Source organism: Podospora pseudoanserina, chromosome 1 (assembly GCF_035222485.1).
Source record: "Podospora pseudoanserina strain CBS 124.78 chromosome 1, whole genome shotgun sequence".
NCBI classification, from domain to species: domain Eukaryota; kingdom Fungi; phylum Ascomycota; class Sordariomycetes; order Sordariales; family Podosporaceae; genus Podospora; species Podospora pseudoanserina.
Window position 1 is genome coordinate 1003149 of NC_085920.1, and position 14318 is coordinate 1017466.

At 53.0% G+C, this 14318-nt stretch overlaps 5 protein-coding genes across 5 annotated transcripts; 2 read left to right on the plus strand and 3 right to left on the minus strand.

Annotated features, from left to right (window-relative positions):
- Positions 1-3420: 3420 nt before the first annotated feature.
- Positions 3421-6601, minus strand: CDC14 (cell division control protein 14). Its single transcript, XM_062941507.1, has 3 exons — positions 6055-6601; positions 5598-5906; positions 3421-5543 (listed from the first exon to the last, which is right to left on the minus strand). Exons 1-3 carry the CDS (start codon positions 6110-6112, stop codon positions 4000-4002), a joined length of 1911 nt encoding a protein of 636 aa, XP_062804367.1. The 5' UTR covers positions 6113-6601; the 3' UTR covers positions 3421-3999.
- Positions 6602-6694: 93 nt separating this feature from the next.
- QC764_102800 (uncharacterized protein) lies at positions 6695-7668 on the plus strand. Its single transcript, XM_062941508.1, has 2 exons — positions 6695-7054; positions 7161-7668. The coding sequence occupies exons 1-2, from the start codon at positions 7023-7025 to the stop codon at positions 7426-7428; spliced, it is 300 nt and encodes a 99-aa protein (XP_062804368.1). The 5' UTR covers positions 6695-7022; the 3' UTR covers positions 7429-7668.
- A 46-nt stretch (positions 7669-7714) lies between these two features.
- Positions 7715-9414, minus strand: SWD3 (WD domain protein; the record flags this gene model as incomplete). The annotated part of the gene is made up of 2 exons (XM_062941509.1): positions 7715-8333; positions 8399-9414. 2 exons carry the CDS (start codon positions 9412-9414, stop codon positions 7715-7717), a joined length of 1635 nt encoding a protein of 544 aa, XP_062804369.1.
- A 252-nt stretch (positions 9415-9666) lies between these two features.
- Positions 9667-11832, plus strand: ISC1 (phospholipase C type enzyme). Its single transcript, XM_062941510.1, has 2 exons — positions 9667-10757; positions 10811-11832. The coding sequence occupies exons 1-2, from the start codon at positions 9929-9931 to the stop codon at positions 11593-11595; spliced, it is 1614 nt and encodes a 537-aa protein (XP_062804370.1). The 5' UTR covers positions 9667-9928; the 3' UTR covers positions 11596-11832.
- A 145-nt stretch (positions 11833-11977) lies between these two features.
- Positions 11978-14076, minus strand: QC764_102830 (uncharacterized protein; the record flags this gene model as incomplete). The annotated part of the gene is made up of 5 exons (XM_062941511.1): positions 11978-12547; positions 12602-12718; positions 12769-12857; positions 12909-13983; positions 14026-14076. 5 exons carry the CDS (start codon positions 14074-14076, stop codon positions 11978-11980), a joined length of 1902 nt encoding a protein of 633 aa, XP_062804371.1.
- Between the last annotated feature and the right edge of the window lie 242 nt (positions 14077-14318).

The window sequence follows — 14318 nt, forward strand, 5'->3', positions numbered from 1 at the left end:
TGGATGGTGTGGGAGTTGATGGTGCCAAGACAGGCCCCCAAGGCCCACAAGGCCTGATTCTGGGCCGCGTTGAGTGGCTCGTGCCTCAGCCACGGCTTCTCTTACACCCCATTGGTTGGAATTAGCGGATGTATCGTCAGCCCTGTGACCCCTGTTCTACTGTTTCTCTCAAGCCCCAAAGCCACAACCTTTTGATGTTGGTCCGTCCTCCGAACGAACTGCCCGGTACTCCTACAATGCAAATCAGCCTTGCCTTGCCAATTGCGACAAGTATTCCTATCGATTACAAGAGCACCTATTATGCGGCCGCTTTTCCCGGCCCTCCTCAACCGTCCCATCGCCGTTTGGACTTAGCACTTATCGCCAGGCCTCTCGATCTTGCGATCTTCACCCATCCACTCCAAGCCCCCTTTCCCACATAATAGCGCCAACAGACTTCTAGAATATTGTACATGTCACGTCACCACTGTTCCAGTCCAAGATTGGCGCACGCAGACGACTGGGGTCAGGTGACTTACCACCTCACTTGCCGTCGATTCATGTCAACACTTCCCAGCCATTTCAAGTTCTCCGCGTTTCCCGAGGCGCCCCTTCATCCCGAGAATGCTTCGCCTCAAAGAACCGACTAACGCAAAAAGAATAGGGTAAACTTATCAACACAGTAAAAACGATCAGCCTTGGATCCGTTCGTCCACTGTGTCGGCAGCACCGTGGTGAGGGTGGTTTACTTGAGGCCATCTTCACATGTCGAGGCATCCCATATTGCCCCTGGGTCAGGTAATGAGCAATATGGGGACATATCATCAATGACGGGTTCTAGCCAATGAATTCACATCATCAACATCTTCCAGAAGAGAGCGGTTACGCTCGCCTATCGCGTCAAGGCCGGCCTCAAAAACCGGCCTTAAAAACCGGCTTCAGGGCCAACATCTAGCTCCATCGGGCCGTTATCTCCCCACAACTCCCGCTTGCCTGGAGATCACTAGAAAATGAGCTGAAGTTTGAAATTTTCATCTATATCCAATCAGAGTTTACGGCGAGCACTACCGGCGGCGTGCCCCTTTCGGTTGTAATTGACGCGAGTCATCGCCAAGTCTGCGCCGCAAGAGCTGTCTGCACCTGGAAAAGGAGTCAAATGAAACCCCGGGGACTCCACGATGTTCTTGATTGTAAGAGGATACCACCGCCTTGGGACAGGAGATTACACCTTGCTGGCAAGCAGCTTTTGTCGGCCGCTGCAAATCAACCCCTGGGTCCATCGGAGAAGCTCTGCCGGTCTCTCCAAGCTTCATAGACGGTGCCCAACTTCATATGAATCAACCAAAGCTTAGGAATCCACACGTAAAATATTTGCTTGCTAACCATGTGGTTGAACGGCAACAGACATACGTTCGATTTCCAAGATATTGCTCCTGTGCCTCACGGGAGCGCCCGGGAGTCCGAGACAGTTGTGAAGGCACCCGACTGGTCGTACCCCGCCCGTAGGGCTGATGATATCACTGCATTTCATGTCCTTCCTGCAAGGTTCGTGTTGTGCTCCCTTCATGCAGATATCAGAGCTTCCCGCAATTCTCGAAGTCTCCGATCCGCTCAGGACTGCAAGCGCTTCCCCCCTTATTAGTCAGTTCACGGGGGATCACCGGAGACAAAAAATGAAATCTTCACGTCATCAAGGGTCTCAAACAACTCGACAGCAACCAACAGACCCGAACCGATATGTCACTCGGTTTGATCAACCAAAAGTTTTTGATCCCGAGGTGCGGTGACACAACCACCAGCCTTGACAAGCAAAGTATGTTTGTCACTGGCCGGCTCGCCTGTCAAAAGAACAATTTGTCACACGTAGTTGACATACCTGACAAGGTCAGGATTCAGCCTTGCAAGTCCCTTTTGGGAAGGCTACATCTGATTGGTCAGCGCCGGACGTGCCCGGCTTTTTCGGGAGATGTACATTCGGGGGAAGGACACATGCGACCAGACCCGGGGATATGGTAACGGAGAGCCGAGAAGTGTAAACACCACCTCCCCGACTGCCCGATTCAACGAAACTTTCTGTATAGCTAGCTTCTCGTCGTGTGGTTTGCTCCGCCGCGTGATCATAGGCGGCCGATGGTGATGCAGGAGAATGTGACTATTTTCATCAGGTTGTCGATGTCCCAGCCGAGAGGAGGAGATTTGACACCCTACAGTGCTTCGGCATGTCCGTTGTAGTGAAACCGCAAGACCGAGGAGGGATCCCATGCCCATTCTCTTCTGTAATGTATTTTGGCTTCATTGGGTCATTGCTACCTAGCCCAATTCATCATCCTGGTCACTGGCCGATGCGTTCACCAACTAGGTGGTTACCAAGGATACAGCTCTCCCAGATACACTCATCAGCAACCAATTTGATACATGCACCATCACCCTCTCATCACACCGCACAGGCAGAAGCACCGCACCAGGAAACTAAGTAGGACACCTCATTCACCTCCGCTCTAGACCAACACGACTCACACACCACCGCTCACCAAAAGATACTTTGGTTGAGCAGAAAGATATACACTCTCATATTAGCTTTCTTATCAACAACCAATCCAATCCAACTACCACACCAGGCCCCCCCCTTTGATCACACCGAGAAGTGTCCATCTATCTTGTACTCACCTCACTGCTGACCTTGCTGTCACCAGACAGACCATCGTTCCTTTTGATCACCGATTCCCCCTCCTCACCCTCCCATCCCAAACAGGCACCCACCGTGACCCCTTTCTAACCTGCTCCATTTCGTTTTCAAATCAGGATGTATTCCAACACATGTCTCTTTAATCATAGACTCTCTTTGACAATAATATCTCCTGAGGCATAGAATCTCCTCAGGTCCAACGTCAGGGGGTTTAAGTCATGGAGAGAAAGGTGCCGAGTAGATAGCCTGCTCCATAAGCAACGGATCAAAGAACCCAACCTAGACGAGAAATCTTTAGCTGCTTTTCACGTCAGACTTACCGCGACGAATGAGGCTCATGGGTGTTTACGTTCAAAGAACAGAACTTCCCGGAACACCACATTGGCCATTGCATTGTCACCAGATACCCCTAGAGAGAGCTGAGAGAGCCTAGCCATTGTAATGAAGCCATGCTGCTGGACCAGAGCTTTGACCAAAGCTCGTGTCACAGGATGAAAAGAACTCTGAGCTGCTTCTTGATAAACAAGTTGACCATTCACAGACACACAGTTCATCAAAAGCATCAAAGTCAGTAGTAGTAATACTCCAATTGCTACCTCTTGTGCCCCCCCCCCTTACCCCCCTTAATCCCTACAGCATATCCCAAATGCCTCTTACAAGAGTAATCTCCACATATATGCAAACAATAAACCCAACCCAGTCCAACCAAAACAGTGTACCTTACACTTCAACAGAAAACCCCCCTCCCTCCCTCCCTTCCCTTCCAAGCTCAAGAAACCCAAGCCCATTATATAACCCCCCTTTCCCAGTCCCATAAACGCCAGAAACCTCTCCTTCATCAACCAGCATAGCAAGAACCCCCCCTAAAAACCCCTTGCCCATCCTCCCACAAGCGAATCACCGCCATAGGCGAGAGAAGATACGATACCTAAAACAACAAGGCACAAAAGGGCAGGAGAGCCCCCATCCACTGCAAATCCGGAGTCGAGAGAAGTATAAAAAACAAACAACCCGCTTTCCCATCAATCCCAATTCACACAGCCCACCCCAACACTCCCCGCCCACCAAACAAACCCAGATCTTTCTAAAACTCAACAACACCCAAGCTCTCTCTTGCCCCGCTAAACTAAACAGAACCAAATGCATGCCCAGTGTCGCAAAGTCAAAGTCGTGCCATGCTAGTTGAATGATAAATTGAAAAAGAACGCAGAGAAAACCTTGCGTGGTGGGTTGGTTGTGCAGCAGTGCCATGTCGTCATCGTCAAAAAGTCGTCATCAAAAGTCGTTACAGTCAGTCGTACATTAGTCAACCAGTCAAACGAAAAAGCCCATTACTATTGGAGCCCGGCACTGATCTTCCTCTGTGTCGCGACCGGAGACACATGGCTCGCGCTCCCTACCCGCCCGCTCGTCTTGCGGACGCCCGTGGGAGCCACGGCGCCTTGCCTCTTGGGACTGCTGCTGCCTCCGCGAACCTTGGTCAGAACCCCAGACGCGGAACTAGCTCGCTGGGCTTGCTCGTAAGACTTGGTTCTGGCTGCTCCGGTGCCGATGTTCTCGATATCGTTGGACGCATCGTTGTCGACGACTTGATAGACGGTTGTGGTGGTTGTTGTTTGTTGGCTGACGGCACGCTCGCTGGTACGGCGGTCCGGAGACATTGACGCTGAAGCCTTGCGATGAGAGCGCATTCGCAAATACAACTCCTCGTCCGACTCGTTGCCCTGCGACGTCCGGTGCATCGAGATGATCTCGGTTTGGGTCTCCTCGACGGCGCGCTCCTCCTCGACAGTAGCGACAACAGTGGCGGTGTTGCGGCCATACCCACCACGAGCAGTCTTTCTCGGTTGACCTGGTGTCGGCGCAGGAAGATAGTCTTCCTTGTTGTCCCGAGCATTGTCAACCGAATCCATCTCGCCGAGTGGTGTGCGCCCTGCACGGTTGGGAGGGGTGGCGACGCCATTCTTGCTCGCACCACGAGCAGCCTTTTGGACCGCACGGTTGGGAGTCTGGGGTACACCCTTGGCCGCGTTGGCAGCCATCTCCTTGCGGAGCTTCCTCTCGATGCGCTCCTCGAGCCACCATTCCCGGAAGACACCCTGGTTCAGGTGAAGCCAGTGCTGCTGGGGGCCAACGACCATGCCCGGACGCATGAAGCGCATGTAGGCGATGACCTCGTTGGCGGTGAAGCCATATCTGTAAATGAGGTAGGCACCAATCAAGCAGCCAGTGCGACCGAGACCAGCCTTGCAGTGAACAGCAATGCCCTTCTTCCTGACCGTGATCATCTCGTGAGCCAAGCGAATGAATTTGCGCACAGTGGAAAGAGGTGGGCAGGTGCCGTCCTCGAAGATCATGTCGATGTGCTGGATGCCAAGAGCCTCAAAGTACGAGGCATTGTAGAGAACCGAGTTGAGGCGAACCACGAGTCCAATATTCCTCTCGGTAAAGTGTGTCAAGACATTGCGAAGGGGCTGGTTGATAAAGGCGTCCGACTCGATCTGGGCAAGGTTCTTTGGAAGCAGCTCCCAACCTTCCGTGCCTTCTGGCGTCTTGGCCACCTCGGCGGTCTGTGGGGAAGCAAAAGCAAGGAAGCTGGGCGAGATCCAGTTGAAATCGCCGTTCTCGACCCGCTCAAACTTTTCGTATTCGTCGAGATCAAAGTTCTCAAGAACGCAGCAGCCCTCCTCCTTGGCCTTCCACACACCATAAACGACATCCTGGACAGTGATGCCATAGTCGGCCTGACTATAGCCGGCATCTCTGAAAGGCATGAGGGGGGGGTCGACTTGCGCAACAGGCGCGAGGGCCAAATGTGGTGGCCATGACTGAATCAAAACCATGTAGCAAGCGAGAAGGCAAGAAGCATTGGCACGGCCTATGAACAAGTGGTTAGAATGAAGAAAGCTTTCAGACACAAGATCAAACATACTGCGAGGATCAGCTCTGCTCCAGAAAACAATGGGCCTGTCCTTGTTCTCCTTCGCTCCGAGGATCTCGTGGAACTGCAGCGCAAAGCGGTAGAGATGTCCAATGTGAAGCGGGCCAAAGTCGTGGTGGAAGGCGTTGTAGAGAAGAGTATCATCTACTGTGAAATAGTAGGGCTGCTTGTAGTCTTGGGCGGGAGTGGGCTCGACATTGCGCTGCGATCGCTTCCTAGGCGACCGAGGAGCTTGGTCGGGGTAGGGAAACAACGTGTTGGCATCGGGCGCCTCGGTGTAAGCGGCGAGATATAAGCGGTCTTTTTGAATTGTCAGCCAGGTGATCGGGTAGCCAGGGAGAGGTAAAGAATATTTGACAATTCTGCGGTGACGATGCTGAAGATAACGAGACTCCATGATCTGGTGATACAAGATGCAAAACAAGCCATTGGCAACAATTGAACATACCAGGAATGTACTCGATAATTTGCCCCATATTGCTGGCGTAGCGGGTGGAAGGTGCCATCTCTTCGTGGCTCGTCGCTGCGGTCGACGGTGGTGGGATATTCGGTAGGTGAGAATGCGCGCAAGTGCATGTACCCGTGGCGGCTTCTCGACTTTCGATTAACAATGCAGGTCAAGGTTGCTGCTTTCCAAATGATGCTCTTTTTCTAGAAATTGGTCGCAGTGGGTGGGGGGTAAAAGGTAAGGGAGGCAGGTGTCGTTGAAGTCGGTGAGGACGCGCAAAACCGGTTCTACTGCAAGAATGAGGGTGGCTGGGGACTGATGTCAACAACGACTGGGGTCGACAATGCGCGCGAAGGAACCTAAGGTAGGCTGGGAAGAACCTTGGCTCTCTCTCTGTTAAGACCAACGACGGCCGGCGGCGCAAAAAGCAGTGACGATGATGCTGTTTGCAATTGGGAAGGAGAGCATGTGGGCAGCCTTCGTTCTGCGAGAGAGGTTTTATCGACAGGAGCCAGTGACCCAAGTGTATTTTGACCTTTGTTATTCCAGCCCATTTGCACGGGGGTCTCGTCTCCAGGGGACCGCTCCACAACAACGGCAAAATCGGGTCGCTCTGCCCTCGTGGACCAATCAGATTTCTCATTTTCGTTTCCAGATTCTCATCACCACAGCAACCAGCTCTCAAGCTTCCCTCCCCACATCAGTTTAGCTCGCTAAGGGCCATCACAGACAGGGGTTTTTAGGTAGCGACCCTTCGCCCCCCTTCCACACTGTTGGCATTCCTCAGCTATCTTATCGCCCGAAACCTGCCCCACCATCCGCAGCACCACGCTCTTCAGTATCGTCATCCGTCACAAGCCAGTAGCTCCGCCCTTGACGAACTTTTACACTTTCGTTAGCTGCCAGACCATCTTCTTCTCCTCTTCCTAGTCCAGGAAACAAAAAAAGAAGACAGAAAAGTAACAACCATGTCAAACGAATTAACTTATCCCTGTTCTCTGTATGTCTTTTTCCCCCATCTTATCTGGTGTGTCTAGCAAGATGAGCGCAATCTAAAAGAATTACCCTGCCACTAATCAATCACTGCTTGCTTGCTTTCAACACAGAAGCCTCGATGTCCCCTTTCCCGACGCAAGACTTGCCAATGTTGCGCTCCAGGCTCTCCGAGTAGACAAGGAACTGTCTGCGCTCGTTCAAAAGGAGTTATCGGCCGTTGACTCGACGCTCAAAGTTCGGTACAAGGCGACAACAAACAGGATGCTGCGCGTGGCTGTCAACTCATTCTTTGACAGCTTGGCTCTTGTGTTGGAGGTGATGGAACAGTTGGATGTGGATGTAATAGAGGCTAGAAAGGCGGAAGAAGAGACTGGTTGAAACGGCAAGCTGCAACTGTGAATCGCCAGAAACATGAGGCAACTCAAACCACCGTGCCGAGCCGCAAGAGATGATGGGGACGGTCAAGACTATTAGGCATGTGAAAGTTAACTGTGCAGCCTATAGAGAAAGGCGCGCTTGCTGCATTGCTAGCCTCAAGAGGCACAGCATCACGGGAGCATTCGCCGGAACATCAACATCAACATCACCCGGGGCACGACAAAGGCGTTTGTAGGCCACCAGACATATCCTGGGACGGGTATCTTTTGACGTTAATAAATGGTACTTAAATCTGCTCCTGCTTTACCAACTCGTCTTCAATCTGCCTTTGCAGCTCCATCTCAATATCAACAGCCATTGTATCGTTGTCGTCCGGGGCAACCCCGTTTTCTTCTGCATGACCATTAATCCCATTTGGTGTGGTACCATTCGGCTGGGCCTCGGGCTGCCGGCTGGGCTGGTGTCTGAACACTTTGATGGTGTTGTCCTGCCCACAGCTGACCATTGTCTTGCCGTTGACATCCACCCAGAAGCACACGCCATCGTGCGCCCCAGTGATCCGTTGGACAATCATCTTGTCTACAACATCCCACATGACAATGTCGCCGTCCTCGCTGGCTGACACTATGAAGGGTTGCGGCTTGTCGTCTTCGTCTGGCTCGTATCCATCCTCGGCGTAGGTAACAGCGCCAAAACACCCCCCGATAGAGAACCCTTTGTTCTTGTGACCTTGATATGTCTTCTTGACCGTACCAGATACGTAGTCCCACAGTCGAATCGAGTTGTCGAGGTTGAAGGCTAGAACGAACCTTCCGTTGGGGCTGAAGCAGACGTTGGTGACGGCTGGGTTGTCTTCGTGGACTAGTGTTCTAAGACATTGCCCAGTTGAAGTGTCCCAGACACGACTGTGGGCGCAAACAACCTTGTGTTAGTGATCGATCAATGAAGGTGGCAGGCAGTTAGGGATAACACTTGCATCAATCCATCCGTACTGCAGCTCACCACCAACGTCCCGTCGTTACAGAACCCAATCCCGCTCACTGGATCACTGTGCGCAGGTAAACTCCTCATCAACCGCCCAGCCCTGACGTCCCATAAGAAAACCGCCTCATCATAGCTCCCGCTTGCCAGAATGTTGCCTTTTGGTGAAAAGGCCAGACAGTAAACGTAGTTGTGATGGCCCAATAACGGACCGTTACCAGTTCTCCCTCCTCGTATCGTGGACGAGCCTCTGTATTCTTTTCCGGTAGCATCCGGCGTAGAGTGCGCAGCATGCGCCGGGTTCCCTGTTAACCTGTCCCACAACCTGATAGCTTTGTCGTCGGACCCCGTGGCGATGGTGTTGCTGTCGGGCGCCCAAGCCAAACAAGAAATACCGGCCATGTGCCCGACGATGGTGTCCAAGCATTCTCCCGTAGCGGCATCCCATATCTTTACTGTGGCATCGGCCGAGGCAGAGGCGATCCAACACCCGTCGGGGGAGATGCGTACTTGGGAGATGGCTTTCATGTGCCCCTTGAGGCAGAGGTGAGGTTGGTAGTTTGGTCTGATAGGCGGTCGGTGGATGGATGGGGGAGTCGGTTGGGCAGACTGTGAACGGGATATGGACTGGGAACGGGATCGGGAGCGTGATTGTGATCTAGAGTATGGTGTTTGGGAGCGGGATCTCGATCTGAATAAGGATCTTGATCTCGACCGTGAACGAGACCGAGACCTTGACCGTGAGCCATCGCGGGAGGATGTAGGTGATCGGGAATTGTATCTTTCTCTGCTTTGGCTGCGCGAGGCCCGCTCGCGACGTATTGAAAGACCTTGGGTCTGTTGGACGAGGCTGCTATCGTGGGGTGGGGTGCTGTCGCGTGCACCATCAAGGTTGCCAGGCGAGCTGTACCGTGGTGTTGAGTCCATGCTGTCACCGTCTACTCGGCGTCGCTTCGAAGGTGGTTCCGGAAAAGGGGTCGCCGTGGTAGAGTCGAGCGTTGACATTGTTTTGTTTCGGCGAGGAACTGGTTCAAAGGGAGCTCCGACAGCCTGCCTGCCGGAAAAGTTTCCAGGTCGCGAAGTCGATCGCTGACGGCCGCGTTGAACGTTGCAGTTGACGGGACGTGACAGGGGGCTTTTGCGCTAAAATCTTGGCTGGATCTGCTTCCGCACAGTGCCGCCGGCCATTGGCCAATTCTAGACCGTTGGCTGGGGATTATTTTCAGGCGCGCAAAGGCACTGAAGGGACACGGCAGGGAAAACCCAGAGTTGGTGGATGCCATTGGACGAGATTGGGGATGTTGGGGAGGTGTTTGAAGCTCTCTTCTTTCATCAAGCATATCTGCTTCGTATTAAGGGAGTTTTTATACATTGCGAGGGGTGCGTATGTTGTGAGATATATCCCATGTAAAGCTTCTTATTTTCTTTGAGCTTCAAACCATCCTTCTGTCAGCAACAAACAGACGCGAAGCTGCCAAACACAATCTCGTACGAAACATATCAACAATCTTGAAGGACCATGGAAGAGTTACCGACAGAGCTCAACATCGTGACGCTCAATTGCTGGGGCCTCAAATTCATCTCCAAGCTGCGCAATGAACGCTTGGCCGAAATCGGACGTCAACTTGCGATAGCAGACCCTTCACCACACATTGTCTGCTTACAAGAATGCTTCACTCAGGAGGATTACAAGGCCATCCGACGCGAGACGCGCTTCATTCTCCCCTATGGGAAGTTTTACTTCAGCGGGCCTTTCGGAGGAGGGCTCGCCATTCTCTCAAAATGGCCGATTGAAGAGAGCACTCTGTTTCGCTACCCACTGAACGGCCGGCCGACGGCTTTCTGGCGTGGAGATTGGTATGTCGGAAAAGGGGTGGCCTGCGCAAAGATTCGCTATGGGCCGGCGGCGAAGCAGGTGATTGAGGTGTTCTGTACTCACACTCACTCGCCATATGAGGCTGGTCAACCCAACGATTCATATCTCGCCCAGAGACTCGCGCAGTCATGGGAGATATCAAAACTGCTTCGCGGAGCTGCTGAGCGTGGTCATCTGGTGCTTGGTTGCGGTGACTTCAACATGATTCCCATGTCACTGGAACATCAACTTGTTACCGCCAACACACCTGTTCGCGATGTCTGGAGGGTTTTGCACCCAGACAGCTCTCTCGGGCCAGCAGATCACCCGGCCGAAAAGGCTCGCCGCCGCCCAATACCAACTGCAGGGTTCAACATTGAGGAGAATGGCGCCGCTTCAGACGGTCCATATTGCACATGGCGGTGGACCAAAGAACAGCAGAAGCTCCTCGGCCCAGGAAAACCCCCAGTCACCGTCCCCCCTGACACCATCGGTATGCCCCTTCATTACTCAACTCGACGTGATCACCCCACTAACAACCCCCAGACCGCCGCGGCAAACGCCTCGACTACATCTTCGCCGGCTCAGGCGACATCGCCTCCCTCAACGGCGGCTGGGTCGTCAAGGCCGCCCGCGTAGGCATGATGATGCGCCACCCAGAACTAGGCTGCTCCCTCAGCGACCACTTTGCTGTCGAAGCCACCCTCGCCTTCCACCCTCTGTCCTCCTCCTCGGCACAGTCCAGCAGTAAAGCACCGCCAAACGGCAACAAGCCCGCCCCCGCGGACGAGTCCCTCATCCTCAAAGCGCCCCCCAAAATCCGCCAACCTGGCCAAGACGACGCCAGCACCATCCCCGACACCGACGACAAGTACGTCCAAGACGGAACCTACCTCCAGTCTCCCACCCCCTCGTCCATCAGGGACAATTCTTCATTTGACGCCCAGCTTTTGTCCTTCCTGACCGCCGATCACCTCCAGCTGCCAACCTCGGCGTATGATTTTATTTTGCAGGAGATCCACAAGTATAGACTCCGGGAGGAGAAGCAGAAGAAGTGGAGGGGGTGGCACTTTTTTGGGTCGTTGGCTGTGTTGGTCGGCTGTTTGGTTGGGGTGTGGTGGTCACCGGCGAACTATGTCGCTTTTGTGCTGGTGCTGGTGAGCAGCTTGAGCCTTGTCGCGGGAACGGTGGATGGGTTGATGAGTTTGTTGTTTTTCAGGAGCGAGCTGGGGGCGTTGAGGGAGTTTGAGTGGGAGGTTGTGAATGCTAAACTGAGTGCTGGGGGTGGGGTGCCGACTGCGGATGGGGAGGGGGAGGAGAGAGGGTGGTGATGTTGGTGTAGGAAAAGGAGAAGAAGATTGGGTGGGATGATAATTAATTCATAATAATGGAAGAGGCGGGGGTGATGAGACGGATGATGTGCATGAGGTGTTTATATACCCGGGGAGCTATCTAGTCACGAATAATATCATTTTCTATTCCCATTTCCATACCTTGACAGCTATCAACATGGTCATCTTACTTTAGGGATTACGTTACTGCTCATCAACACGCTACCCATCTAACCCGATGACCCAAAGGAGAAGAACCTAAACGCACAAACAGGAACCGGAAAACTCATCTTTCATGGCAAATGAACCATCTATATAACCCCCTTTCCCTCTATAACGAATGACACACACTTAAAAGAAATATGCTACCCATATCCCCACCCTAAACAGGCACCCCATCCACCACCCTCCCATACTCCCAATTCTCCCCGCTCAACTCCCCATGGCAAGCCTCCTCGTATCTCGCCATCTTCGCCATCCTCTCCTGCGCCTTCAAAAATGCCCCCAACTCACACCACCCATCCTTCCTCGCCCCATCGCACTCCTCCAAGCTCCACCCCAAATGCACCGTCCTTTGGTTCAGCACAAAATGGACATACTCCGTCTCTTTCCCTGTCTCATCCACCTCCCGATTCGCCAGAACCGGTTTTTGAGTTTTGATAATCTCGATGTCGAGCCTGGCACCAAACGGCGTCATGTCCGACACGGTAAAGTTATGCTGACCTGGGTACTTGAGCGGGTCGAGTGTGGCCCCGAACTGCGTCAGGCCAAAGGCAGCCAGGATACTGATAATGTTGGTGTCGTGGGAAAAGTCAAAGTAGAGAGACTGGTTCAGGGGAAATGTGCCGGTGTTGTTGTCGAGGGTGACGTTGATCTGGGAGCCTGAGTACCCTAGGGTGCGGTTCTGGAGGCGGGCAACGACTTCTTGCTGGTAGCCAAGGCCGATCGCTCTCTGTTACACATCATTAGTAAATATCAAGAGAGGGAGCGTGTGATGAAGACCTACTCCAACCGGCGATCCAAATCCATCGTTTCCGTAAAAGTTGAGATCGATCGAGTACCCGAAATGAAGCCACTCTTCATATGTAAACAACTCGCAGAACTTGCTGAAGCCGTATGCCACCTATCCTCATGTCAGCCGTACACATCCTCATCACCAAGTCAAATACTCACAGTCTCATATGGACACATTGTCTGCGCAGCGTATGTATCCTCAACCGTCCACTCGTACCCTTCAACCAACTTCGCCAGCCTCTCCGTTGCTATTTCTCGTCAGCAAACTCCCTCACCCATCCCTTTTGCTTCAAACTCACCATTCTGCAAGTAAACCCCAATCCACTTCTCCTGCGCCTTGGACCCCCCATTCACCTTGTTCCCATTCGGGCAGTTCAAATACCCAGCCAGACTATTATTGTACCCAGCATCCTCAATGATAACCTCAATCGTCGCATTACTCGTCCACCCCAACCCAAAGAACCCCGCCATAAAATTCTCGGCCGACTTCAACATCCTGTCCTGCGTCGTCGTCCGCACAATAATCTTGCTGTTAGGATTATACAGCTTCCCATACATGTATGCATGCAAAACCCCCGAATCATACAACTCCTGCCTCCCCTTCGGCACCAGTATCTCCTGCCCCAATTCATACCTCCACTCATTCAAAAACCCTAGATCACCACTCGTCTTGAACCCTCCCTTCTTCTTCGCCTCCCCGATCCTCCTCCCCAACCCATCAACATTGCTCCCAACAGTCGGGTACCGACTCCCATGCCTAGACACCATCTGAACCTGCACAATCTCCGCCCCCTCCGGCAAAGGCCACTCCTTGACCCCAAACCCTTTAGCCGGTCTATACGGCGTCAAAAACCCCATCTCCCCAAAGATACTCCCCCCCTTCTCACTCCCATCCCCACCCCGCACCGGCACCTGCGTCTGCAACGGCTCGTTCGGAACCCACGTCTTCCCATCTTCCACGCCCAACTCCCTCGTCTGGGCCAAAAAACCTGGCTTGCCAGTAGCAGTTGGCCCAGCCCATTTCCCGTCCTCAGTATTAAAGTACTGAGGCACAGTACTAGTCGGTTCGCACCCCCCACCACCAGCCCCAGGAACAATAAACTTACCGTTTGGTTTCGTGGCTGATGTGGAGGGCGAAGGCGAGGAGTGATACCCAAACAGGGAGCCATCCCCCGTAAACAACGCCACCAGCAGCACCAACGGCAACGACACCAGAAACGACAGCGAGAAGGTGACTACATCCCTCCTGTAGATCCTGAACGCGCGGGGGTCAAAGTTTCGGGGTGTGGGAGGGAGTGGTTTGCCAGCTAGATCGTCCATTGCGTAGACATTGTTGTTGTTGTTGTTGTTGTTGTTGTTGTTGTTGTTGTTGTTGTTGTTGTTGTTGTTGTTGTTGTTGTTGTTGTTGTTGCTGTCGTGGTCGGTGGTCGACACAGGGGCGTACCCCGATGTGGCCGGGTTGCGCATTTTTGTAACAACAATCAAAACACACAGGCGCGGGCGCGCGGGAGGGCGGGAGTTCTTTGACGTGTCACAAAGGAATGAATGTCCCCCTGTGCCCTCGAACGGAAGGGAAAATAAAAAATTCAAAAATTTCGTACTCCCGTAACGAATGAAGAAAAGGGGGTCGAGAATGTCGACGAGTGATTGATAATGCCAAGCCCCTCAAAAGTCGGTGGGCATGTACCCTCAAACAAATGTCAAACTCG